At 46.0% G+C, this 27,496-nt stretch overlaps 4 protein-coding genes across 6 annotated transcripts in view; 3 read left to right on the top strand and 1 right to left on the bottom strand.

Annotated features, from left to right (window-relative positions):
* The first annotated feature begins 1,294 nt into the window (after window positions 1-1,294).
* Window positions 1,295-13,493, top strand: cdk11b (cyclin dependent kinase 11B). 3 transcript variants are annotated; one of them, XM_030361781.1, is made up of 21 exons: window positions 1,295-1,361; window positions 1,950-1,994; window positions 2,293-2,423; window positions 2,698-2,837; window positions 3,150-3,277; window positions 4,116-4,260; window positions 4,541-4,749; window positions 6,244-6,369; window positions 6,469-6,567; window positions 6,997-7,146; window positions 7,373-7,447; window positions 7,817-8,034; window positions 8,154-8,244; window positions 8,530-8,651; window positions 8,753-8,858; window positions 9,513-9,634; window positions 9,881-9,988; window positions 10,238-10,354; window positions 10,636-10,784; window positions 12,087-12,276; window positions 12,863-13,493. In XM_030361781.1, exons 3-21 carry the CDS (start codon window positions 2,313-2,315, stop codon window positions 12,953-12,955), a joined length of 2,499 nt encoding a protein of 832 aa, XP_030217641.1. In that variant the 5' UTR covers window positions 1,295-1,361; window positions 1,950-1,994; window positions 2,293-2,312; the 3' UTR covers window positions 12,956-13,493. The 3 variants fall into 3 exon arrangements, with proteins under 3 accessions (XP_030217641.1, XP_030217644.1, XP_030217643.1); XM_030361784.1 differs by having other exon boundaries at window positions 4,541-4,650; XM_030361783.1 differs by having other exon boundaries at window positions 4,610-4,749.
* A 783-nt stretch (window positions 13,494-14,276) lies between these two features.
* mmp23ba (matrix metallopeptidase 23ba) lies at window positions 14,277-21,187 on the bottom strand. Its single transcript, XM_030361812.1, has 8 exons — window positions 20,790-21,187; window positions 19,228-19,364; window positions 18,683-18,822; window positions 17,757-17,924; window positions 17,474-17,638; window positions 16,907-17,017; window positions 15,133-15,259; window positions 14,277-14,994 (listed from the first exon to the last, which is right to left on the bottom strand). Exons 1-8 carry the CDS (start codon window positions 20,913-20,915, stop codon window positions 14,820-14,822), a joined length of 1,149 nt encoding a protein of 382 aa, XP_030217672.1. The 5' UTR covers window positions 20,916-21,187; the 3' UTR covers window positions 14,277-14,819.
* A 635-nt stretch (window positions 21,188-21,822) lies between these two features.
* Window positions 21,823-24,164, top strand: ubiad1 (UbiA prenyltransferase domain containing 1). Its single transcript, XM_030361817.1, has 3 exons — window positions 21,823-22,012; window positions 22,466-23,087; window positions 23,213-24,164. The coding sequence occupies exons 2-3, from the start codon at window positions 22,523-22,525 to the stop codon at window positions 23,698-23,700; spliced, it is 1,053 nt and encodes a 350-aa protein (XP_030217677.1). The 5' UTR covers window positions 21,823-22,012; window positions 22,466-22,522; the 3' UTR covers window positions 23,701-24,164.
* A 1,113-nt stretch (window positions 24,165-25,277) lies between these two features.
* mib2 (MIB E3 ubiquitin protein ligase 2) overlaps window positions 25,278-27,496 on the top strand; it is a 31,611-nt gene continuing 29,392 nt past the window's right edge. The window contains exon 1 of the mRNA XM_030361775.1: window positions 25,278-25,470. The gene's annotated coding sequence lies outside the window, so the exon portion shown is untranslated. The remainder of the gene's footprint in view (window positions 25,471-27,496) is intronic.

Below are 27,496 nucleotides of genomic sequence, written 5' to 3' on the forward strand. Positions count from 1 at the left end.
ACAGCCTTTGGCCGTGTTCTGTAAATATTGTAGAACACTCCGGGTGCTCCGGCGGGAGTCCTGGAGCTCTATATTTAAATAATGTCATATTACACATAGATATCTATATCGTATGATATATATTATCACAGCCGAAAGCTGTGTGCGCCTCCAGACGATATTATGAATCTCAAACGACTCCGTCGGGTTCTCCAACATCTCTGAATGTTCCATGTCCACATCAATCTGAAGAGACTGTCTGTCTGTCTGTCTGTCTGTCTGTCTGTCTGTCTGTCTGTCTGTCTGTTTTATCTCTGAGATGTAGGCCTAGCGGTTATGCACTTATAATAAAAACAAATGCATACTTCCTTTAAAGATACACAGCTTAGGTGTGTGTGTGTGTGTGTGTGTGTGTGTGTGTGTGTGTGTGTGTGTGTGTGTGAGTGAGATGTAGGCCTAGCTCTTATGCACTCATAATAAAAAAGATAATCGTCCCTTTGATTCCTAAAGCCACTCTATCTAGCTTGGGGCTATATTTGATGGTATATTTTCTCTGTTTTCAGCCTCTTATTTTAGCCTCAGTCTCTTATAGAAGACCAAAAGTATATGCAGAAACATCTGATGCATCAAGATATGCATGCACACACAGACACACAGACAAACATACACACAAATACACGCACACATACCTATGCAAATGTAAACACTCCTCATGTGCAGTTTGTGATCAACGGCTGACTATTGCATTTAAGTAGATGACATAAGGCGCCTCAACAAGACAGTTTTTCATAACGGCAGCATTGATGACAAGCCAACAGACATGTGATTTCCTTGTCGTATTCTTGCACCCACAGGTACACAGTGAAAGGTTCCATGCGTGTGTACACGCGCACACGCACACGCACACACACACACACACACACACACACACACACACACACACACACACACACACACACACACACACACACACACACACACACACACACACACACACACACACACAGACACACACACACACACACACACACACCCAGAGCGTGCATTACCCATAGAGATGCACTGTGTCTATAATAAAGATCAATAAATCCAAATGGGCGTTTTAAATGTTAGTATTGCATTCACATTTACAGCAAACATCCCTTATTTTTCTCCAGCGAGGGGGCGTTTCCTATCATAGTCCCGATTCTCTCCGTCAGTTTATTTATTTTAAATAAAGTGGAGAAAAAAAAGGATACAATCGTTTTTTTCATTAATTAGAGCTATTATGACCGTAATCTCAAATATGAGTTATATTTTCAAAAATGTGCATTAACAATGACACCGGAAGTAGAACAGAGTTCAGTCTTCCGGTGTTCATTATACCGCGGAGCTTATTACAGGTTTGTTTAACAATTTAAATTGCCAAGAAGACACATTTAATCCAACACTTTCATTATTTTTTTATCAAGGGCTAAGAAAATGATTTTGTTTTTTGTAAATATCCTGGCGGCAACGTCATTAATTCCTCCGGTTGACCGGTAAAGTGCATGCTAGTTTGTAGGTTAGCTTCACATTGTGTAGCTTGTTTCTAAACAGCACGAGTTATGTAAGCGGGCAATGTGTTTATGTCACCAAAACCAACTAATACTATATGATATATCTCTGTATGGAAGGGGTCGTTGCTTAAAGTAGTTTGTGTGCTGGTGTTGGCTGCGATTACTAAACGATTACCCACTTCATCTAGTAGTAGGTAATATATTATTTCGTCTGAAACGTTACTACATTCGTAATAGTAGTCACAAAAACCTAGATAATTGACAACCCTAGCTATCGGAAGAACATGTACTTAATACCTATTACGCAAATAATCTTTTTATATTTATCAAGTTGTAGTTAGTTCAACGAAGGACATCATTGCGCCAGAACCAGAAGTTAAACCATTTTGAGTCATTCCTGGATTGGTGTGTTTTGCTTTGTATTTTTGCCAGTGAAAGTGCGAAGTTTCTGCTATGGATAACAAACAAGGCACCAAGGTAACAGGCCATTAGATTGATCCTCATCCTTCCATATTAACCTTAACCCTCGTGGAACGGCCCGAATAATTCAACCTTAGTACTCAATGGGTCCGCAGCTATATATTGTAAAATGAATCAACTGTAGTATTCTTCCTTTTGTGTTTTCATAATCCCTCGTAATCGTACCAAAATCATTTATTTCCTTTACACACTCGACATCAAATGTTTCCATTCACATGACACACTTCATTGTCTGTATCCAATTGAAGCTTTCTGGATTCCTGGTCACCGGAGTCACTGTGCCTGTGTGTTCTAGGTGGTGGTCTGTGGTTGCTGATGGGGGACACAAAGGACACCTGGAAAGTGAAGACACTTGAGGAAATTCTACAGGAGAAAAAACGCAGAAGAGAGCTAGAGGAAAAGACGGAGCCCAAGCGCCAGAAAAATGTAAACCACACCAGAACTAAGTTGTTTGATAAATGCAAACTACTTCAAACTCTCAAATGCATTTATGTTTTCTACACTTTAGTTCTTCTAAGATATCAATAAAGGAGTCATAGATATAGCTATGGTTTATTAACTAGTGGTTCATGAAGTAAGGCCTTAATACTAGAACCTTATTGTTGATATTTAATGGCTTGCGTAATATTGGATGTCATTACATGATGATGATGATGATTATAACTGTCTTAACCATATGTCTCCCTGTCCCTCTGCGCAGTTTGCTCCATGTCCTGTTCCACAGGTGGATGATCGGGAAGCTAAACGGGACACTCCGGAAGAAGGGGAATTACGTGATCAAAGAATGGAAATAACAATTCAAAACTCGCCGTACACACGGGAAGGCTCGACAGAGGACAGGTGCGTCAATGTAGGAGTGGGCGACATGTTTTATAATGACGACTCGGATCACAGCCAAACAGGTGCTTGCTTCCTTGAGCAAAAGTCACTGTGTGTGCAAACGGTTGAAAGCCCTTATCTGAGTCCAGCAGGTCTGTCGCAGGCACCCGAGAGGTATCTTTATGTCTGGAAGGGTTGTGAGCAGCAGTGAGACCTGAAACCAATACAAATGCACAACTTGTAGAGTGACTGTACCATTCCACCCTCATAGTCTTGACGTCATAGCTGTTTATATATGACACTGACGCAATGTGTTTGCCTGGTTGATTTCAGGGGAGAGGAAGATGATTCACTCGCAATCAAGCCCCCACAGCAGATGGCCAGGAAGGACAAGTCGCACCACAGAAAGGAGGACAAGAGGAAAGACAAGAGACGTCACCGTAGCCACTCGGATGAAGGAGGTGAGACAGGCTATTTGCTAGTTGAGTTGCTTAAAGGTTGGGTATGGAATTGTTTTTTGTCCATTTTTGCAAAATTACTTGAAATCCTTATCATAACCCACTTACAGCCACTGAGTTAGAGGTACTGACATGAAAATTAAAAAAAGTCAATCATCTGTGGAACGGGCAGGGCTTGAAAAACCCCAGCCAATGATTAGCAGAACCACCGAGTGGCATTGGACAGTAAGTACGACAATCAAACGGTCGTACTGCACTCCCCCCGCTCGTGATCCCTTCGTGCATGTACTCAAAGCTCCTGACCCAGAGCTAGCTTCTGTTTGTTGTTATCCTGCGGTAGCTACTGGAGCTTGCTAACTAGCTAATCCACATTTGGACCTAGCACTAGAAGACAACCCTAAACTCCAACCTAGCTAGCCTGGCTCGCTCTCCCGCATCTGTGTTCACTCGTGCATGATTGCGCGTCCATGTACTTGGAATGGGTGGAGTCAGAGTCAGCGTTGAAGGAGAGGGGGTGGGACCATTTGAGTTGTCTATTTTCAAAATCTGCTGGCTTTTCGCAAATCCCATGCCCAACCTTTAAAGGTTGAACAATGCTTCTCCAAAGAAATGTAATGTATGTATTAACAAGACATTTTGTTGGAGCTTGCAAACAGAATTTCAAGACATTCACCCCATGGCTCAATGGATAAACGCTTTCTTTTGCGTTTCAAACAAACCTTCATTGACTATTCTTAATTTATTACCAATTGATGCATTTGGTACGCATATATGTGCAGACTCAGATAATTGCGTTTCGGTTGGTTCTCCAACTCACGTGTCTCCTCCTCTCCTTCCCCAGACGCAAAGCACCCCAGGCCCAAAGACAAGGACAAAGACCGAGAGAGCGAGCGCAGGAAGCGGCTGTGGGAGGAGGACAAGGCCAGGCGGGACTGGGAGCGGCAGAAGCGTCGGGAGCAAGCGAGGGCCCACTCGCGCAGAGAGAGGTGACTCCGTCGTCCCATTCCCTCAGTTAACCTGTTCCGTACCTGTAACTTGCACCTGATTTAATTTGATGAGCCTAAGTGGGCAATTACATGTAAAAGTTAGCGTTATGAAATGATAAAATGTTGCATGACTATATATTATTTCGTATTGATTTTTTCATATTGAGTAGTTGATTAGTCCTCACCCCAATTTGTGCATAACCCCCTGTGCTCTGATGTGATTTAACACTGTGCCCGGTATCTCCTTCCAACATGTTGTTTTTCTGGCTCTGTTGTGTAGAGCTGACGGGGGTTGGGAGGGTGTCTGCCGAACGCCTGACTGGATGACTGTATCTCCTCTGGACCACAGGGACCGCCTGGAGCAACTGGAGCGCCAGCGCGAGCGCGACCGTAAGATCCGCGAGCAGCAACAGAAGGAGCAGCGGGACTTAAAAGAGAGAGAGAGGAGGGCGGAGGAGCGCCGGAAGGAGCGCGAGATGCGCCGCGAAGGTCAGTCTCGCCGCCGCCGTGCCCCGTCGGAGACCCCCGCCCTCTGTAGCGGGGCGGGGGGTTGGATCGTCTAGCGCGACGCGTAGAGTATTGATTTAGATGAGCTGATCCATGTGTACACTGGTGACGAATGACGCTGAATTATTTGGTTATTGTGTAAATGGATGATGATCACTAGGGGTGTGACGGTACAGTTAGTTATGTAAATCGCATTCATCATTTTTGTGCCACCCCTACTGGGATTTTATGACTTTGTCTGCTCTCATTCAATTTACTGCAAATCTTGAGGGGTGTAGCGTTTCAGGCGAGTCACGGTTCGGCTCATCTCACGGTTTTCGATTAGGAGCAAGACATTTATTCCTTACTTGCTCCCCTCGTCACATTTGGAGGAAATCCCCGTAGACAGCCCAACATGACGTGCTCCCGCTACTATAACATATGTGCGTCGAGCAATGTTTGCAATCACCCCCTGATTTAGGTCGTTTTTTTGCATCACATTTTCCACACTAAATCCATGATGATCATAATGGCGGCGGGAGATACGACTGCTCGCTCCGCTTCACATTGCCCGTTCTCTAACAAGCATCACCCAGGCTCACAATCACCGGTGTGATAGTACATTTGAGTGGCAGTGAACATACAATAGTATATTAAAGTCCTGCTAAGAATAATTATACGGCTGCGACTCTAAAACAGTTTTCTCTCTGCCATACCGTAATTCAATCCATCCTGAACCGTTCCTTCGTGCTCATCGAACTACGAGTGTCATCCAGTACGGGATCATGTTTTAACAGGCACCATTACATTCTTTATATACGTATATATATATATACGCGACACACGCACAGTATAAACTGCTGCTCCGTGTTTCCGTGCCGACGGGCTCCTTCTCACACAGTAGCTGTGTTGGAAATCGTTCCCTATTCACTCACTCACTATTCCCTATATAGTGTTTATGATAGAGTGCACTATATAGGGAACGAACAAACGAGAATTCAGACATTTCTAAACGTCATTTGCGTCAGTAATTGCGCCGGGTATTTGTGTGATGCAGACAGATGCGCCCACATCATGTAAACAAACCGGGCACTCTCAAGGAAAGCTGGAGGTTGTATTGATGTTGAACGTTACATTTCCTTTATTTAAGTTTTTTTTAATACATTTTCAATGTTACATTTTCGTTGTTAAATCCCAAACAAATTGTCGACATTTCTAAACGAAAGCCGGAGACGCCATCATTAAATGTATTCGTTTTCGCGGTTCTTCAGCTTCTTCTTCTCCTCCGGAGAAACACGGCCGCATTACATTGTGGTATACAGAAGTAACGTGTAGGGAACATCGTATGTTCACTCAAATTTTGGGTACTTTAAGTGCATGTAATTAACCACTGAGAATACAAAATGGCGAGCACCCTTATATAGTGCACTATATCCGTGATGGGGAACCATGTCGAACACAGCTAGTGAGTAACTCCGGACCGCCTTCACCCCACAGGGCCGTCCCAGCACAGGGCCCTCCCGGAGGAGTACGAGGACAAAGCCAAGCAGAGCCACCGCAGCCGCAGCCCCAGCCGGGCTACACGGGACCGCCCCGACCTCAGTGAGGCCCGCAAGCCCGGTGGTAAGTCTAACAGCCGCCCTCCCACGCCCGCAGTGGGCACCCAGGTCTGAAGCGTTAATCTGTGGCTAACTCTGCTTCCTCCCCCTCTCCCCTCCCCAGTGTCTAAGGAGGAGAAGCCAGAGGACAAAGACCCCTTGGCTGACCTGCAGGACATCAGCGGCAGCGAGAGGAAGACCAGCACGGCAGAGTCCTCTGCCGGTAAAGCGGAATCCAAACCCTCTCCCTGTTGGTTGATGATCACGTCCCAAAATGGGACTCTTTTCACAGAAGCGTGGTCGTAGGACAGACACAGGGGGTGCTTATAACACTAGGAATGGGTCTGCTCTTTTTATGTGCAAGGCCACATGGAAGTAGAATCAACTAGGGAAGTTAAATGCTACATAGAAGTCATAGTAATAGCAGTACCCATCATGGTTAGTGTTATCTACCTGTGTTTGTCCTTCGATTATGGCTCTGTGGGAAAGGGGTGTTACCCGGTACAACCTCCCTCAACCCCTTTCTTTCCTACAACATACTTTTGAATCGTACAAAGCTTCTTGTAGGCTGGGAGGTCGTTCAACAGGGCGCCTGTGACTGAAAGAAAAAGGTTCCATCGCTGATCAAATTGAACCTGTTGCCGTATCACAGGGTCAGGGTCCGGTTCTGAGGACGAGGACGGAGAGGAAGACGAGGGGTCTAGCAGCCAGAGTGACGAGGAGGATGATGATGATGAGGAGGAGGACAATGGAGAGGCAGAGTCCGCCTCTGCCTCAGGAAGGTCTGAAGCGCCAAGTGCAGGTAAATAAGTTCTTGCCTACACTTAGTATAGCTGTGCTGCTCTCGTGATAATATTTGCATAATTATGCGAAGATCATGTGTTGATATTGGATATCTGCGAGAGATTTTCAACAAAAATGAATTGCCTACCCTAGCTTAAGTCGTTCTCCAAAGTGTTATTTTTCAAAGCGGAGAGGTTAACCTAGCTCCCGCCGTTTCATTGAACTCCATCTTGTTTTACTCGCAGAAGATGTCAGTGAAGACGATCGGTCAGAGGAGGAGTTTGAGGAAGAGCGGGAAAACGGGACCCACATTCCTGCAGGTGGGTTAACCATTCCCACCTCTCATGGGCCACATAGTCCTGTCACATGACCCGTGTTGGGATCCCCTGCTTGAATCCCTTGCATTTAGTCTTTCTGTCCTTCAAAAAGTGATCTCGGTTCATCATTTGTCATCATAGTTGTGGAATCGACAACCTTTTCATAGAACACAAGATTTATTATAAGATTACAAGTAGGCAAGGTCACTATATTTATAGAGCACTTTTCATACACCAGGCAGACTCATAGTGCTTCACATTGAAACAGTCGTACAATAAAAGAATAAAATACAAGAACTGTATTATAGTTTAAAACGTTGAGCGCCATCCTCTTAAGAGTAGAAAGTGAAATGACCCCCGTGGGCCCCGCAGTGCCCGAGTCCCGCTTCGACCACGACACCACGGAGGAGAGCGGCGAGGACATGGACGAGGTGGAGGACGGAGAGGCCGTGGAGGGGGACGAGCCCACCCCAGGCTCGCACGCCCAGACCCGCTCGCCCACCCCGGAGGAGAACTACATCCCCGACTCCCCGCCCATCTCGCCCGTGGAGCAGAAGAAGGAGCTGCCCAAGTACCTGCCCGCGCTGCAGGTACGCCAAGTGTCCGTATGCTATGTGTACCTTTATGTACCATACTAAACTGTTTTTGTATGAATGTGTGTGCTCCTAGTCTCATTTTGTGAACCTCTCGTACCCCCGCTATGTCACAGGGCTGTCGAAGTGTTGAGGAGTTCCAGTGTCTGAACCGGATCGAAGAGGGCACCTATGGTGTCGTGTACAGAGCCAAAGACAAGAAGACAGGTAGGAGGAATGCATATGGACCACAGAGTATGTGTTTTTACGGTCCCCTGCACATATGAGAACAACTGGGTTTCAATCACTCACGGTTTAATTGGAACATGCGTCTAATGCAATGCAAAGACGACATGCACTCTTCTTCACAGTGATCAAATAGCTGAAATCCTTCACGGCATTATAGTTTTGTATCACGACAGTGTTCCAATGACGGACAGCATTGTATCGACCCACGCCACTCGGGCCTTGTTGTTCTCTTGCGCCTCTAAGCCTGTGTGTGACTGTCTTCAGATGAAATCGTGGCATTGAAAAGGCTGAAGATGGAGAAGGAGAAGGAGGGCTTCCCCATCACCTCGCTGAGAGAAATCAACACCATCCTGAAGGCTCAGCACCCAAACATCGTCACCGTCAGGGTAAACACAAATTTAGATTAAAACTTTAATCTCCATTCAGCACGTGCTAATATCAGGATGTTCTCTAGACCCCATGTTTGACACTGTATCCGCTGTCGCAGGAAATTGTGGTTGGAAGCAACATGGACAAGATCTACATTGTGATGAACTACGTGGAACATGACCTGAAGAGTCTGATGGAGACCATGAAGCAGCCCTTCCTACCAGGTAAGGCTAGATCTATTGTATATTGCTAGATCTATGTATTAATGGGAAAATGTTTAAACACAAAATAATGACACCTTTTCGGTCCTCAATAATTTGCACCCCTGAGAGTGTACACAAGGGGGCAGTATAGAGTTTCATCCGCAAATTACACAGGCTCGTCATCGGGCAGAGTGTTCCTTTGGACCAGGGTCAAATGAAAGCAGATAACACAGAGTTGGTGTATTTTTTCTGTTAAAAGTGGTTGAGAAGGATGTTCTTGAAAGTGATACCTTCTATTAAAATTGCTAGAGACATTTCTACCCGAAATGCCTCTCTGTATTGCAGGACAAACTCTTACACTTTCATTTTCTTTGTGTATTTAGCGCTATACATCCTAAATGTTTCCTAAATCATCGTAAATATACCGTAAACCAGACTTATGAAATATTGTTTTGCCAGGTCTGGCATGAGAAACGATGTGGCAGTTTCAAATACACCAAGGTCTTCCTATTATCAGAAACATTTGATTTAATTTGGCGCAAAATGGAGAAAGTTATTGAAATGTGATGTTGAGATGTCTAAGCCCTATCAAACTATAATGACCAACTCATCAGTATCTCTCTCGCTATCGTTCTCGCTCTCGCTCTCTCTCGCCCTCTCCCTCTCCCTTGGCAGGTGAGGTGAAGACCCTGATGATTCAGCTGCTGAGAGGGGTCCGACATCTCCACGACAACTGGATCCTCCACCGCGACTTGAAGACGTCCAACCTGCTGCTCAGCCACAAGGGCATCCTCAAGGTGTGGACTCCATCACGCACAGGCGTTACGTTCACCATAACACCACAGTCTCACTATAGAGGGAAATATGGACAAACAGTTGTTTCAAACTTTACTCTTATTTTTATCCTTCATTCAGGTTCCTTTGCTTTCTGCTGTGACACCCGCATAATAAAGAAGCATCTTACATGCTCTATGAATGTTAATGTCGCTGAAGCAGGTGAATGTCTTGTAACGACTGTATTTGTGTGTTTCCCTGGTTGCCAGATTGGTGACTTTGGCTTGGCGCGGGAGTACGGATCTCCGCTGAAGCCCTACACCCCCGTGGTGGTGACCCTGTGGTACCGCTCCCCAGAGCTGCTGCTGGGGGCCAAGGTGGGTCCTTCTTATTGAATTTCCATCTTGGGACTAGTGGCTACTGTGGATCTTTCTTAACCTATAAATATGTTTTCTTTTGTTCATCTATTTATTTGTATTGATAAATATTTTCGTATTTATCTACATTTTTATAATAATTAATATTTTTTTTCTTTGGTTTTGGTTTATTTCTTATTTATGTATTTGTATTTATATATTTTTGCATTCAAGTGTTGACCCTCTAAACGCCCTCTCTCTCCCCAACAGGAGTACTCCACCGCGGTGGACATGTGGTCCGTGGGTTGCATCTTCGGCGAGCTCCTTACCCAGAAGCCTCTCTTCCCGGGTAAATCCGAAATCGACCAAATCAACAAGATTTTCAAGGTATGGTTGACAATGAAACACGGTGCTTCAGCCAGATGCGCCTAGAAGGGAATGTATTACACGCAACATGTTTATCCCCAAGGCTGTGGTTTCAGACTTCAAAGAGCCGTTCAAATCCTAGAAGATAAGAATCGCGATTCCTCCGTGAATCGATCATTTGCTTCCACTAACCCCGAGCCGACTGTTGTAGACATGAAGCGCCCTCCCCCCCTCACCACAACACCCACCGTGATTCTTTGGTGTAGAGAAGTTGTGTTAACTGGCTCTGTGTGTTCCTCCAGGACCTTGGCTCGCCCAGTGAGAAGATCTGGCCCGGCTACGGCGAGCTCCCGGCTGTGAAGAAGATGACCTTCACCGAGTACCCGTACAACAACCTCCGCAAGCGCTTCGGAGCCCTGCTCTCGGACCAGGGCTTTGACCTCATGAACAAGTACGGCTGAACGCAACCCAAAAAAACACACAGCACGTTGTATTTCCTGGACACGGCGCTACTGTTTCTGCTGGGAGTCCAGGAGACCTTTGTTCTGTGATTCACCTCCGTGTTTATCTTTGAAAACCGTCCGATTCCCTGCACAGTGTTTGGGCGCCTGTAGATAAACATCTGTTTACATCCCCGGTAAACACAGCTGAAGCAACCCAAACACTCGGCCTGCAATGTTTGTGTCTCTCAAAGCTCTACTGTAGAGCGCATCAATCCTTAGGACAATGCATTCTCCTGTTATTCTTTTGTTCATGCAGTTTTCCTTAAGCTAGGATTAATAAGACTGTTTTAAGGAAAGGGATTACAAACTGCTTTCAACACACACACACACACACACACACACACACACACACACACACACACACACACACACACACACACACACACACACACACACACACACACACACACACACACACAGGGTCACCTAGGAATGCATTGAGAATGAGATCAGTGTGTGGTGAGACCGGGGGCTGGCCCAGCGCTCCTCGCGGTGGCCGTACGGCGGCCGGCGGCCTCTCAGCCTGCGCGGCCGCAGGCCTCTGGAGGAATGCGGTCTGGAAAGGTACACACGGCACAGCCTCCTGGAACCTCACACCGCCGCGCGGCGGACGCTTGTTTGGGTATGACCTCAGAGCGGGCCGAGGTCTGCCTCTGTGCTGGCTCCCCGTAGGCCGGCGGGGCTAATGACGGATCGTTTTTCGCATAAAACGACAGTTTAATATCTTTTCTCGAATTCACGGCATTTCCAAGATAACTAAAATACCTCCCAATGTCAACCTCATTAGTAGCGCTCGTTTTGAGTTCCAGAACGGGGGGGGGGGGGGGGATTGGGACCATCTCTCGGCGAGGAGGCGTCTGCTTTCCGTCAGCAGGGCCCTTCTAATCCTCCGTCCTCCTCCACGGTGATTTAAAACAGCGGGCCTCTTGCGCTCCACGCTGCATTCCTGGAAACACAACTCGGGTTGACTCCCCGGCCGTCCGCCGCCTCGCCGCCGAGGGCTTCTGTAAAGGGAGCCTTCTGCGCTCCACGGGAACGAGGGTTTCCCCGCTGCACAGGGCCCCGGTCCGCGGTAGACCCCCGGGGTCGTGGCCTCCGAGGCCTCTGTGTGTACACAGCGGCCGAGTCCGCCCGCTCGACCGCTGCGTCCCACGAGACCTCCAGTCACCGCCGCCTCCTCCTCCTCCTCCTCCTCCTCCTCCGTATTCGGACGAGTGACGGTATGTTTTGTGCCCCCCCCCCCCCCCCAGGTTCCTCACCTACTGCCCCAGCAAGAGGGTCCTGTCGGACGAGGGGCTGAAGCACGAGTACTTCAATGAGTCGCCTCTGCCCATCGAGCCCTCCATGTTCCCCACCTGGCCGGCCAAGAGCGAGCAGCAGCGCGTCAAGAGGGGCAGCAGCCCCCGGCCCCCTGAGGGGGGGCTGGGCTACAGCCAGCTGGTAAGACCACCACCACCACTCTGCCCCCCCCAACAGTCAGCAACCCCCCCCCCCCCCTCGGCGTCGCACACCACCACCACCACACCGTCAACACCGCCACTCTGACACGCCACCTAACTCCATCACCACCGCCACTACTGCGCCATCACCCCCACCACCACCACCCCATCGCCAGCACCACTCCATCACAACCCCTGCTCCATCACCACCACCAGCACTCTATCATAAATCATACATCCCATCTGGTAGAGGCATCACACCATACGTCTGATGGTAAAGACATCACACACTGACTGCGGGCCGGCTCTGTGGCTCTGTGTGTTTTCCATGATGGCCATCAGAGATTCGGGACCCCTGATGAGTTCCCCAGAGGGACACACAGGACGTCCCGATCAGGGCCCCCCGATCGTACGCTCAGCCCGTCCCACTCTTAACTCTTAGGCCCGGCTCGCACACCCGGCGTGACTTCCCCTTCACATTTTAATAAGATATCAATAAGGAGCAGAATGGTGTTGTTTTGATGGAGCCCGCTGTGATGTGACTGACCCCCCCCCCCTCTTCCTCCTCTCCGTCTCCGGCCCTCCAGGGGGACGATGACCTGAAGGACACGGGCTTCCATCTGACCACCAGTAACCAGGGGGCCTCGGCGGTCGGGCCGGGCTTCAGCCTCAAGTTCTGAGTCCAGGGACAACGCCGCGGAGAGCCTCGGTGCAAAGCATCATGGGATCTATCGGCGTCTCGGTCTGGAAAAGCGCGGTGGCGGTCGTTTGGCACACCTCGTAGTGTTCATAAATGTCCCCGGCTGTCCCTCCTCATTGCTTGGATAGCGCCGAGATGAGCCGTACTTATTTTTTTAATTAACCGTAGGCTGTTGTCTAAACTTTTCAGAAAGTTGAGAGATCTTATTTTTCCCGCTGTTGTAGATGAGGGTCCGAACTCTTTTCGCCTCCTGTAGTTTGAGTTAACCTTAATGTACTTTTTTTTTTCTTTTTTTTTTATCCCGTACGTGAGGACCAGATTTTAAAAGGTTGGAATTTCCTGACTGCTGGAGCTACTGTATAATGATGTATCATCAAGAACGTTTTTCCACCCAACATAATTGTACCGATATTTACTTTATGGCTGTCGGCCATCGAGCCAGTAAGAGTGGACAGGGCTGGAAGGGGAGGGGGGGGGGGGGGGCAATGTTTTTGCAAGTAATAAAGTTTGAGACTTTATTTGGTCTGCCATTATTTTTTTATGAATCTTTGCTTTGCAAACAGACAGCTGTTGCCAGAGAAGGAAAAAAAAACACTAAAATCAGGGTAAAAAGAAAACTCCTGCCTCGAACCCAGCTGGGTGGTAGACTTCCAGAGGTGATGTCATTCTAAGCACTACACTTTGTCTCTGCGCTTTGTTCTGTTGTGGGGGAGAGAGAGATTGTCCAGACTTGGCTTTGCCATTGGTTCTCCACATTATGCATCACAGCTGTCTATTTATTTACGTTGCCTATTGTTGCGTAGGTGGAAAAAAATCAGCACAGAGATAATGATGATGATAATAATAATGGTGATAGTGATATAACTATTTACAAAAAAGGTGCACGTGTCTGCACAATGACGCCCCCACTTGCGTCATTTGGGTTTCTGGCACAAAGAAATAACCCATTTGCATGCATTAGTTCTGATTTGACATCCTTAACCCTATAACGCTCCTTGCAGGCCCCCACTAGTGAGTTATTGCACCTGATGCGTTGAGTGGGCATGGAAAGAGGGTCTGGTGTTCTGGGGCATGCTGCTGGGTTACGGTGTGGAAGCCAGCCGGGGCCTGGCTCTGTCGGCGGATGGTAGTAATGTGAGAGACTGGCTGAGGCTTTCCATATGGATTGTCCCACGAGCTGCACAGGCGTTTGACTAAACGAAATGTGCATCCAATGTAGATTTATTGTAGGTTCATTACCTGGAATATAAATTCTGGGCCGGTTTGAGTGGGAAGTTCATCAGCAAATAACTCAAATGCACAAACCCTTCACAAAGGTTTATTGTTGCATTTTAAGATGCTTTTTTAAAAATGGCAGTTAGAATACAACTTATTGTCCTGGGATGGAAATGTGTTTTTGGCATCACCTCAGAGACAATACAACAGTACATTACATACAGACGTGTATCACATGAAACAAATACATACAAATGATTTTTTTTTGATTGCAGCAGTTCATCAGGTCTTATTTAATAATATAGGGATTGCATTTGGTACCAATGACCTTCAGTAAACATCATGTTTGGCCATCCCTACTGAAGGGCAGAACTTTAAACCTGTAGCTGATGTCCGTCACTATAACCCTTGCTTGTTGTGTACTGCAGTGTTTTATAGAGCACTGGGTTCCTTTTGACTCACTGCCCACCGACTTGCAGCCGGGCAGAGAGAGACATGGAATGTAAAGAAACAAATTAAAGAACATAACAGAAATATGTGCCCCGGTGAATGAAAAGTCCTTCGAACTCAAGCCGCTGTGTGCATTTGCGTGTGCGCCTCTCGGGCAGAGCGCGTGGGCGTGTCCCCCATCAGAAGCGCACACGCACCCTCCAGGAGTAGGTGGTGAGAGTCTTGTTCTTTTTCCTGACCACGCAGGTGTATGTGCCCTCGTTGATGGCGTTAGCCGTGATGCTGATGTTGTCGTCCTTCAGCGAGATGTAGCCCAGGCGGGAGTATTCCAGAAGCTCCCCGTCTTTGTACCAGCTGAGCGGTGACAGCATAACAGAAACGCTAGCATGAAAATGCCATATCTAACCGATTCAATGGACATTGGACATGGATAGTTTTGGTACAAGGCTGCACTGATAGAAGGATGAAGAAACGAAAAAGCTCAACACTCACGATACTTTGCCTTTCTTTGAGGCGATTTTCTTCCCACATCGAAAGGTCAGATTCCTGCCCTCAGCCACCAGCTTGGTTTTGGTCCGTGGAGGGGTAGGCGTGGCAGCCACGGTGGGGAAAGGGAATTCTGGGGAGGAAAAAGGGGTAGGAGGGGTAAAGGTCTTTCTCCAGCGTGGGACATCTTACTGCAGGCCTCTGAGCTTCAACAGAACCATTCATAAATGAAAGAAAAGCCTTCAGTGCAGAGTTACAGACAATATCTATAATATATTGAATGAAACAGGTGTTTCATGATGGTACATGGTGTAATTTTATGATCTACATACAGTACAACAGATTTATACTTACGGATCAACAAGCTTCTGAATTGGAGCAGTAGGATATTTTTGGTGGCGTTGTCTAACTAATATGCAAGACTATAGAAATCAAACGAGTTAACATACCATTACAGAATCAACAGAATAATAAGCCGTTTAAACATCGGAAAAGACGGGTAAAATGGGGACACAGTAAACGATACTGTATACTGTAAACTCAGACTCAGCCTTTCTTGCCACGAAGTCTAGAATTGGATAATTGCCACTAGGTCATTGTCTAGAGATCTTGCGGTAAATTAAAAGTCTGAGAATGTTAATAAGTCTGGAGCAAAGAGACAAGTCCCTGGTCTGCGCAATGCAAAAATGAAAACCACTGGCCACCGTCTTTATGAGGAGCCCGACGTCCCAGGGCTCCTCACGCAGACGGCCACAGCGATTTCCTTTCGCCACGGTTGGCACAACACATGCAGGCTGACGGTCACATCGATAAGACACCTTGTTATGATCAGCCCAAAGCCTCCTTAAAAAAGAAAAAAAGCTGCTCCGGATAATTCGGCAAAAGATTGAATTGACCTTGTGCGTCTCAAACCCTCAAGCCACAGTCTGAAATTCCAGCGGTTTGGAGTCACTCAGGAATTTTCCACAGCCTTACGTCTCCCAATCAACAATGGGGAACAGATTACTCTGAGCCAGGGATTGTATCCTCTTGCCTGTCTCCAAACTGTCCCTTGTTAGAGAAATGAGGAATAGACCACAACACTGCACTGCCATTGGGAGGAGGACTTTTCTGCAACGTGTGCAAGATCGTGCACTATGTGAATACAGAATAAACCTAGAAGACTTCACAAGCTAGACAAGCTAACTCATCCAGGTGTCTCCTGCCACAGATTACATTAATTATGTCTATGTCCTAATCCAATTGGCTTTACTCTCGATATGAGTGTATATAATACAACATGAGTTATTCCTATTGCATATTTTCTAACAGTTAGCGGCTAATCTCTCTTAAAAGCCCTGGCTGTGCCTTCCCCAGCCCCCCCCCCCCCCACACACACACACACACTCCTCCCACCCTTCTCCAGAGCTGAATGGCGGGGTCTCCAACTGGCTCCAACTGCTCCATTGGCAGACAGCGGTTCAGTGGCTCTGAAGGGGAGAGAGAGAGAGAGAGAGAGAGAGAGAGAGAGAGAGAGAGAGAGAGAGAGAGAGAGAGAGAGAGAGAGAGAGAGAGAGAGAGAGAGAGAGAGAGAGAGAGAGAGAGAGAGAGAGAGAGAGAGAGAGAGAGAGAGAGAGAGAGAGAGAGAGAGAGAGAGAGAGAGAGAGAGAGAGAGAGAGAGAGAGAGAGAGAGAGAGAGAGAGAGAGAGAGAGAGAGAGAGAGACACACAGAGACACAGAGAGACAGAGAGAGAGAGAGAGCGCTCTCCCTCCTCTGGGCCCACTCTGCGCTCTATCTTACCGTAACAGAAATCACAGCTGGAGGGGCAGTGCTTCTTCATGAGTCTGCGCTTGCTGTCGCAATAGCCTTTCCGGGCCCAGGCCGGACAGATAAATAGGCGGTCCAAGCATCCTGGGGTGGGGGGAGAGGAGGGGGGGGGGGGGGGGGGGGGTTGTTTAGATGAAAAAGGGGAAACATCGCGAGAGTTAAGCATCGGTAACTTGAATCTGCAGCTAAAGAATTTGGCACGGCGATGTGCTTTTGCCTCCAGCGGGAACATGGACTCAGTGAAGTACACTGTCATGATGACTCACAAGTACAGTTTACACACAGTGTTTATTAAGGCCACGTTGGCGTTCAGAGTCGGCTTCTGAATAGTGCTCCCATCTGGTCCCAGTCCCAGCTAGACACATTTGATTGGTGTACTTTAATGACTAGACCTCAGATACACATGCAGTCTCAAGCTCTTTCAAATGTTTTTAATAACCATATTTCATCTCTTGCAAAATGGACGTTGCGAAAGAATGGATCCTTCCAAACACACTCCCAAAAGGGGAGCATGCATGCGTTTGTGTTGGCAAGACGTACCGTATAGCCGGTGCAAACCCCACACCTCGTCCTGGGTGATCAGCTTGCGCCCTGTCAGGGTTGCGTTCAGGTGCATGATGGCATTGGGGTTCAAGGAGTGCATGAGTCCCAGGGCATGGCCGATCTCATGCACGGCCACGTGGACCAGGTCTGTCAGCCATACGCCTGTGCAAACAGTGCTGTTCATTCAGTTTATCAACGTTACATCCATCATGAGCTCTGGTGCATCCCTGATTATCAGCCTGTGTTTGATCGGCAGCAGATAAACACGAGTCAGGGTTACCTTTTTTCCAGCTGTAACGCATGTTTCCCAGAATCCAGTACTCGTCGTCGTCGAAGTGGATCTCCCCAGTGGAAGGGAAGAAGGCGTGGGCCAGCTCTCCGGTGATGCCGTCGAAGCAGTGGTGCAGGTAGGACTGAAGGCAGTCAGTGTGGTTGACTGGGTAGAACCCTGCAAACGCAGTAATCAGGATAGAGAGGATACAGCGCAACAGAATAGAACCCTGGTTAGAACCCTGCAAACGCAGTGAGAATAGAGAAAGCATAGCTCAACAGAATAGAGCACTACTCATGGTATAATCAAGTTTGGGTGAGTGAAATCGTACCCATTTTTCTAAGGTCACAAGGAAACATTACTGGTAGTGATGATGTTGGAAGCAGAGTGACATAAAGCCCAAGAAATGTAGCCATGGTTTTGCCCACATTTTGAACTGTAAAGGGTTCTTTCTTTAACAATATGTGAAAGTAATCACATATATGATGTATTGATCATGGCCGTAGAAGACTAAAATGAAATATGATGTTTTGTCTAGCCTTTGCAAGATCACGACCACACTTGATACAAATGTTATAATGGATTATAAATGATTGTTATTATATTGGCGGCAATAGTTGGTCTACTAGTCTTACATGCACACATAGACCACAGAATCCTCATTTCTGAATGTATCAAATGTCCAAATGAAGAACTTTGCAGGAGTCATTATAATCTCATTACGTTTCAGTGCTACCATGGTGAGCCAGCCATGGTGAGCCAGCCATGGTGAGCCAGCCATGGTGAGCCAGCCATGGTGAGCCAGCCATGGTGAGCCAGCCATGGTGAGCCAGCCATGGTGAGCCAGCCATGGTGAGCCAGCCTTGGTGAGCCAGCCATGGTGAGCCAGCCATGGTGAGCCAGCCATGGTGCCTGGGAGGGATATGCAGGCCTACCTATTTTGATGTCAGCGTCTTGGTCAGCCGGCACCTCTCTGAAGCTGAAGGGGGACACGTCGCTCCACAGGCCAAACGCCTTGTAGAAGCCACGCCGCGTTTCACTGGCATTTATCAAATTGGTCGGAAATGACAGCAATCTGGGCGAATAACAATATCTGAATGTAGTTATCTAAAATCACACATTCATCCTGAACAGCAACCGAATATTTATCTTCACTGTGTTTCCTTCATTATAAGTACGCTTCGGGATTCACACCATTTCCAGAAAATGTATGAAGTGTAATCACCACATAACAGACAAATAATCATATAATCTACTCCTCAATTATGCCTTTATATGCTTTATGATTTATCATTACGTAACAACACATGACAAGCCGCCATGCATACCCAGCTACCAAAAGCAAAGTGATCACAAAACCAATAGTCCTGTGGTCGATCTAAGAGACTCCTCTGCAAACTTCACCAAGGTTTTACCCCAGCTGTTTATCGTCTGCATCTCCCCTGGGATGAGCATAGGTGAAAGATCATCTGAGACATACTTGTACGTGAGCTTGAACTGGTCCCACTTGAGTTGCTCCGGGGTGAGGGTGTAGCGCTTGCTCCGGGACAAGTGGAGCACGTGTGAGCGGGCCTCTTTGCGTATCCCGATGAGCAGCACACTGGCGTGAGCTTCTTCCTTGGACAAAGAGAGACGCTTGTTTAACCACCTTTATGCTGGCCGGGGGTGGACTTTGATGGATGGAGGGTGAACCCGTCGGCGGTCTAACTCATTGCACAACTTACATTCGAGGTCAAACAAAGGAATCTGGAGGCAGTGCACGCAAGAACGCATAAAAACAACTTTAGTCCTATGTGACAGGAGGATTCCGTTGGATGTTAATCTAAAGCATTACTCGACTTGAGGATAATGTCGGTTGTGCATGAGCTCTTCTTACTGTGGGCATATAATACACTCATTATGAGTTATTTCAGAGCCTGCGGGCGTATAGTGCTCTCATTTTCAGTTATTTCAAAACCTGGTCGTCTGTATATCATCCTACTTTAAGCACTTTCAAGCGACGGCTTTCCGTCTCGTGGAAAAAAGGAAGCCTAGACAGCAGTAAAAGCACATTCCAAACTTAAGTATGATACTTTTCACAGAAAGGTTATGTCTGATGCCCCTTTGTGAAGCGGCAAATGGGACTCCAAACAAAAACACCTGGGTTCTATTCTGGTCTTCTGGGTTTTAAAGGATAAAGACCACTCCCTGGCAGTCAGGCACCATCCTAAATACACCTGGTCTTTGCAGCTTGCATTGCAATTTGTTCTGGTTTAACTGAGAACAAAGTTCAGAAAGAAATATTGGACTTTGCATTTTTTCTCTGAACTTAAATCCCATTAAGTTGTTGTTTCTTTTACATAGGGGGTTCATTGAGTTTCTAAATGGAAGCGAGCCATGTTTACTTCTGATACTGGCCCAGGCATTGTGCAGTCAGGCTGCGGAAACACTGCCAATGTATACTGATGCTGTTTTTTTTTTCTTCCAGATAAACATAACTTTTTAACATCTGCCTTGGAATTTGGCTTGCATACTTTACTCCAAAGGATGTTGTCATATGAAAATCCTGTGAATAATACTTCATTATATGCATTGACTTTGTTGGGGTATAATGGGGCTTCAATGACAAGCGGGAAGGAAACAGTGTGCACTAACATCAGACATTCCCAAGGATCCCAGGGGAGTCTAGTCGGATCCACTCAAGATCTAGGGTAGTCTACAGTAGAAAGTCTGAACTTCTTGAGTTTATAGGTTGCTGGTTGTTGGGGCAAAAGGGCTTGAGAGTACAATGATTAAGCCATAATGCCTTTAAATAAATGGCATAAAGGTCTGAAACACTCAAAAGAATACATACATTCGGGACAGTAATTACACTATACTAATATAGCCTATCACACACACACACACACACACACACACACACACACACACACACACACACACACACACACACACACACACACACACACACACACACACACACACACACACACACACACATTTGATTCAGTAACTTTTTAAAAAAATAATTAATCTCATGAAAAGTAAATCGTTATATCATACCTCTAATCTCCAAGAAGGAAATGCGGTGGTTTCTTGCATCCCAGCAAATATAATGCTGAGCAAAGTCACAGCAGTAGCAAATGTCCAGCCGTCTTTCTTTACACTTGTAAGTGTTTGATACACCATCGTTGCGATATCACCACCCAGAATATAAAATCCCTCAAATAATAGGTGAAAGACCCTCTATGATGTATATTAACGCTCGTCCATTGATTCCATCCCTTTGTAGCCTCTGCGTGTTAAACGACAAATGCCGAGGATCAGCCGAGAGTCCCAGTGTAGACTGGGTTCGGACGGTCGTTGCACGCCTAGGACTGCATCAGTTTGCAGCTCTGTTTAACTTTCGGCTGCTGCTATACTGCTGCTGCTGCTGTTGTGCTTTTCCTTGCAGTGTCTGGAGGTCTCACGTTACTTCAGTCGGGGCATGGTGTGGTCAAAGTCAAAGTCAACTTTTAAGTCAAGGCGGACCAAAACGTCTAGAATAAATCTGCGTTTTGTTGGCAGATTGGTTTATATTAAAAAAAATATATACATTTTTCTTTCTTTTTTTTCATTGACAATTGATTGATTGATATGATCATTTAATGATTATTGAAGAAGATTTTTTTTATTTTATTAAATATGATTTTATTATTTTCTTATGGGCCGACATCCAGGGTTTTCAAAGGCCTACTTGAATATCCATCAGGATCAATATATCTGACTATGCATCTATATTATACTTAAAAAATGGGTGTGGATTAAAATACAAATATTTCAGCAGAGAGTTCTACGGGGATGTAATGTAATGAATATTGTTGATGCCGACATAAAACCAATCAATGCGTTTTGATAGAGAGTTCTAAAATGATTGAACCGTGAACCTGAAAAAGGAAAGTAAAGTCCGTGCGTTACGTTTGGTACGCGTTTACACCTCACTAGGCTCACTAAAATGACCATATGACAAAAAGCAACGACCATAATCATAATTTAGTAAAGGCGGAACCATTGTGTTCCAGGGGACACGTTCCGCACGAAACCTGTTCGAAGTTACCATCGAGGGAGTTGTAGGAAATGGCGTCAGCCTGGTGCAGGGATAACGGTGATCAGGCAGTGAATTACCCTCTAAATTGACACGTAGGAACCCGGTTAAATAACCAGGTCCATACCTATGTTTTGATGCGGTCACGGAGATATGCTTTTGCATATGAAATAGTGGATCTCGGATCACTAACAAAGACGAGGTATGGTCTAGACAACGGATGTTTCAGCCCACTGTCCCCCGGCTGAAGGTTCTCTTGCTACTAGCCGCAAATTAGTTAGTGAAGTGCTAATCCTTTAATCTGAGTTGTCAGCTTTGTTGTTTGACCCACATGAGAAAGACTCCTTAAGTGATTTGACTTTAAATTGTGTTCATGTCATGTTTTTCCCCCCGATCAAGATTATTCTTGCATAATTTTACTACTATGATAGTTCGCTGTACAGGTAACCAGTCTGCTATTGCTGCATTAGCCACAACATAAGTTGCTATGTAAATAAATAGATGTAGCTGATTTAGCTATTTGCTATTCCACTGCAGTATCAGTATGTAACGATGTTCGTTACTAGTCTTGCATTCTAAACGGCTTGCGCACTTGTATCCATGTTCTTGTCTGCTTGTGTTTATTTCAACATGACCTCTTTCTTGCTTGTTACAGGAATTGCAGTTGGCATCCCCAACATACGGATACCCTGGACGGACAACCTTCAAAACAATGGCAAAGGATAACAAACCAAGTAGGGTAGATACATTTGTCTTTGCTGGATCAAATGGTCACAATGGTCAACAGTGGCAAGGTGGGTTGAACGACGTGGTGCAAAATCACTACCGTGCCGCCCACCAAATGTCAAGGATGGCCCGGGTGACCTCAGATGTTAGGACCAAGTGTGCTGCCTATGTGCTAGCGTTGAGGCCGTGGAGCTTCAGTGCATCTCTCACGCCCGTGGCACTTGGCAGTGCCCTTGCATACAAGCTGGAGGGCTCTGTGGACTTGCTGGTTCTGGTCGTGTGTGCGGTGGCTGTGCTGGTGGTCCATGGGGCGGGGAACCTCGTGAACACCTACTATGACTTCTCAAAAGGGATAGATCACAAGAAGAGCGACGACAGGACCCTTGTGGACGAGATCCTCGCCCCACAAGATGTGGTGATGTTTGGAGCGTTGCTATATTCAGTGGGGTGCTTGTGTGCCACCCTCCTCTTCTTTTTATCCACCTTAAGACTTGAGCACCTAGCCCTAATTTATTTTGGTGGACTTTCCAGCTCTTTTTTATATACTGGAGGTGGGTACTATGAAGCGCAGCATTACATTTTACATCATCAGTTTGCACCACCAAAAATACATATTTCCATCATAAAAGAAACAGAAATCCGACATTTTGGTCCTGTGCCTCTTCCTCCCCCTTAGGTATCGGCCTCAAGTATGTTGCCCTGGGCGACGTGGTGATCCTGATCACCTTCGGCCCGCTGGCGGTCATGTTCGCCCACGCGGTGCAGGTGGGCTACCTCTCGGTGCTGCCGCTGGTCTACGCCGTGCCGCTGGCGCTCAACACGGAGGCCATCCTCCACAGCAACAACACCCGAGACATGGACTCTGACAAGCAGGCGGGCATCGTCACACTGGCCATCCTCCTCGGCCCGACGCTGTCCTACGTGCTGTACAACCTGCTGCTCTTCGTGCCCTACGTGCTCTTCTGCATCCTGGCCACGCACTACAGCATCAGCATGGCCCTGCCCCTGCTCACCCTGCCCATGGCCTTCCCCCTGGAGAAGCAGTTCCGGAGCAGGTGCTACGCCCGGATTCCACAGAAGACTGCCAAGCTCAACCTGCTCATGGGGCTCTTCTATGTGTTCGGGATCATCCTGGCGCCACCGGGCAGTTTGCCGTTATTGTAACTAGGAAGAATTTCTAATTTTTATATAAATGCATTTTTCTTTGGTCATGTTTTGATGCAGAGTAGTTTGTGTTTATTTTGTCGTCTGTTATTCAATTGCTTTTATTTCAGGAGGCTTTAATCAATTGCTTTATTTTATTGTCTAATTTATACACATTTAGTGTAGGTACTCAAAACTACTATCTGTGTTTTTTCTTTTTGCTTTATTTTCAGTATTGAAAAGTGCACAGTTGTATGTGTTGACTTAAATGTATTGGTGCCCTTTTCGTACCAATGACTCTCCATCTAAAGACAGACAAGATTCTGTTAGGTCTTTAAGGCAAAATAAATATATAACAATTTGTATTCCTTACATGGTATGCAATGTTTATTTATTGTGGGAGAGAACTTAAGCAAATGTATTAAATTTATTTTTCTACAAATGCCATGACTCAGCTTCTGTCAAATAAATAATAGCACAGCCAGGATTGCATTCCTTGTCTATTTTCAGTTTGGGGTTGTTCAGGGGAATATGATTGCATTAGTGGGCGTGTAATTCCACTGTGTAGCTGAATACCTTGCATTGAAAGTTTATTAGCGCAATGTAACCAAGCTTTTAAAATGTCAATTCAGCCCGGGCTGTTGCGTTCAAATATGTATAATGACCAACCTTGAACTTAATGCAAGATATTTGAATGCGTTAGCCAAGGCTAAGTAAAGGACTTTAACGTTATCCTATAAGAGTGCCTTCGATTTTCGTTGTCCATGTAGTAATGGCGAAATCCAATCCTATAGAGCGTCTGTGGGTTTAGACCAGGAATCACCAACCTTTTTGAACCTGAGAGCTACTTCATGGGTACTGAGTCATACGAAGGGCACCCAGTTTGATACACTCATCTGAAATAACGAATTTTCTCAGTTTGCCTTTAGTTATATATTGTTCATATTGATCAATGATACTCATCTATGTGAAGACACTGATAATGTTAATGATTTCTCACAATAATTATCATCAATGACTTAATAAAGGTGAGAAAGAGTTGTTCAAGAACGAGCTGTGCTATTTTCAGAACAGGCCTGTGGGCGCCTCATATGGTCCTTGCGGGCGGCCTGGTGCCCGCGGGCACTGTGTTGGTGACCCCTGGTGTAGACCGTGCACGGGAGAATAACTACAGGATTTTTTTCAAATGTGACATTTTATTTACTCTTAAAATTGTATTTAATGTACATCAAGTATAATGGATATCCAACATATACAGTAAGCCTAATATTGCCACTCTAACAGCAGGGTGCACTATTGGGCAGCAATGAAGCTGAAGAACAACGCATACAGCCTCCCAGTCTTTTCAGTGAACCAAGCCACACACAGGGCTGGGGTAAGTAGACACATCTTTTTTTAGTGAGTTCCACAAGGCAATGCTCCCTTTTCATTAAATTCCAAACTTGGATAAGCTTAAAACCTTATCAAAAGGGAAACACAACACCCTTCGGACGTCAGACACGCTGCAACAAATGACAGCTCGTGCGCGCGTACCTGATCCTGTGGCCGGCCGCGAGCTCGCGCACCTCGCTCTGTCACCCGCGGTGATGTGAGCCAGGGTTGAGTGACGCAATGCATGGGCGTGTTATTATGGCTGTTAGCTAGCCAGCGTTCTTACACTGCAATACCCCCTTGGTTTACCATAGCATTTATTTATTCCTGAAAAACACCGTCACAGGACTGCCAGCGCTGATGGCAGACGCGGTGATGGAGCGATATTGTGCCTCACATTAAACCGCGTTTCGCGAGACGGTAAGTCATTTATTCATGAAGGATTAATTTTTTTACGAGGCTGTATTTCTTCTAGCAGAAGATGTTTAGGCTAGCAATATTTCTGTATAGCATGTCGCTAACCAGCGGTCAGAACAAGAACATAGACGAGATAGATTTTTTTATTTTATGCAGTCGCACCCTCGGCACCCTGCATCAAGTCAACCATTGCATGTTGCTTTGGAAAATGTGCCAGAGCAATTTGCGTAAATTTCTCTTTCCCTTTATCTCAGAGAGACACATTTAGGGACGTCTGCGCGATAATACATGCATACATCTGCTCGAAACCCAGACGTGTGAGTACATATCCAATCGAACGATGGTTAGGCTTTGATTACGTTCTCATTATTCAATACATTGTCAAAGATGCCACTCGTCTTCAGACATAATCTGTAACGACTAGCGGATAATAGCATGATATTTTTAAGTGTCACGGATGCTTCAATCGTGCTTGGGTTGTGAGTGGTATAGATCGGAGCGCAGAGGCTTCCCATGGAAGAGATGTCGAACCTGGGCCATTCTCGGCTTTCTTTGTATGGCAACGCCCCCCCCCAACCCCCCTACTCATAAATGTGTTGCACCCCAGCCCCCCGCCTGTTCAAGGTGCGTTCTGGATCTGCAGCTGAGAGTCCCAAAAACATGTACAATTTTGTATTAATCTATATGAGAAACTTCCTCTTTTAACATGGGAAATTGGTGCATTGTCACAGCCTGTGTATTTTGACTGGAACTTACTTCCTCTTTGGATGTAATTTAATTGTAGTATGTCATTCATGTGATGCTTGTATTTAATTGTATTATATGCTACGCTATGCAGTTTTATTTATGCCTTTATTGTATTCTACTTCTTTAAAGGGTTATGCATATCATTTTTATTGCAATTGTTATCTGCTTCACAGTGGCAGTGATTTTTTAAAAATGTATTTCCTTAAAAATATTGTACAGGTAAGGGGAGGGATCGCGCTGAATTATTTTAACTCTTATAACGACAGGAAATTAGATGATGATAAAGATAATCCTTATTCTGAATTCTGAATACATTCTACATTTGTGTAGATTCTTGATATATTTGAATTATTTAATTTTAATTTTATATATCAGCAGATGTTTTTCTCCAATGCTGGGATTGTATGCCTATTGAGAGTTATATATGATTGAATGCTCAATGTCTTCCCTATCCAGTCTAAGACTGACAGTCTAAGCTTTATTTACCCAATCCCAGAGCAGATCAGCAGACTTCATTACAAAAGATGCGCTGCGTTTACACTACTCTCTCTTACTTCACTTAATGTGTGTGTGTGTGTGTGTGTGTGTGTGTGTGTGTGTGTGTGTGTGTGTGTGTGTGTGTGTGTGTGAGTGTGAGTGTGTGTGTGAAAGGTTGAAAATGCAGTAAGAATATAATGCTTTGCCTGGATACAGTGATCCATAATATTGTTAATGTTTTGCAGCTTGGACCAGATTGAAAAGCAAATTTTCCTCTAGGCTTTTCTACATGCACTACTGCATACTTCATCACATCCCCCTATTACCCAACCTCCAATGTTTCATCCTAATCACATGCTCTCCATTGAGTCTCCCCCTCCCTACAAATATACATGCATATTCTGTGCAATAAGTAGACCCTCTGAAAAAGCCTGTTCAAGCCTGGAATGTTGCTGAGTTAGTCCTACTTGCCTTCTGCATGAAAAGTACGCACACCGAATGTGTGTGTGGCTCTGTTTTTCTGTCTGTGGGGGGGACAGAGTGAGCCTCCCTATCCCCACCGTTCATGGGGAGCCACTCTTAGTCTCTGATTTGCCGGTGCGCTCCGCTGGTCGTGCATGCTGTGTCCGCTACTGTATTTCTTTCCTGTCCCCCTACCTTAAGTGGTTGCTTGTGGTGCTCTTCAGACAGGCCAACCTGTTAAACGGGAGCGGGTTCATTCTTTCAGCCACTTGACAAGATCCATACAGCCTTTTTCATAAACAAACTGGAACATTTATGTTGGCTCTTCACCATGTCATGCCAT

Source organism: Gadus morhua, chromosome 7 (assembly GCF_902167405.1).
Source record: "Gadus morhua chromosome 7, gadMor3.0, whole genome shotgun sequence".
NCBI classification, from domain to species: Eukaryota; Metazoa; Chordata; class Actinopteri; order Gadiformes; family Gadidae; genus Gadus; species Gadus morhua.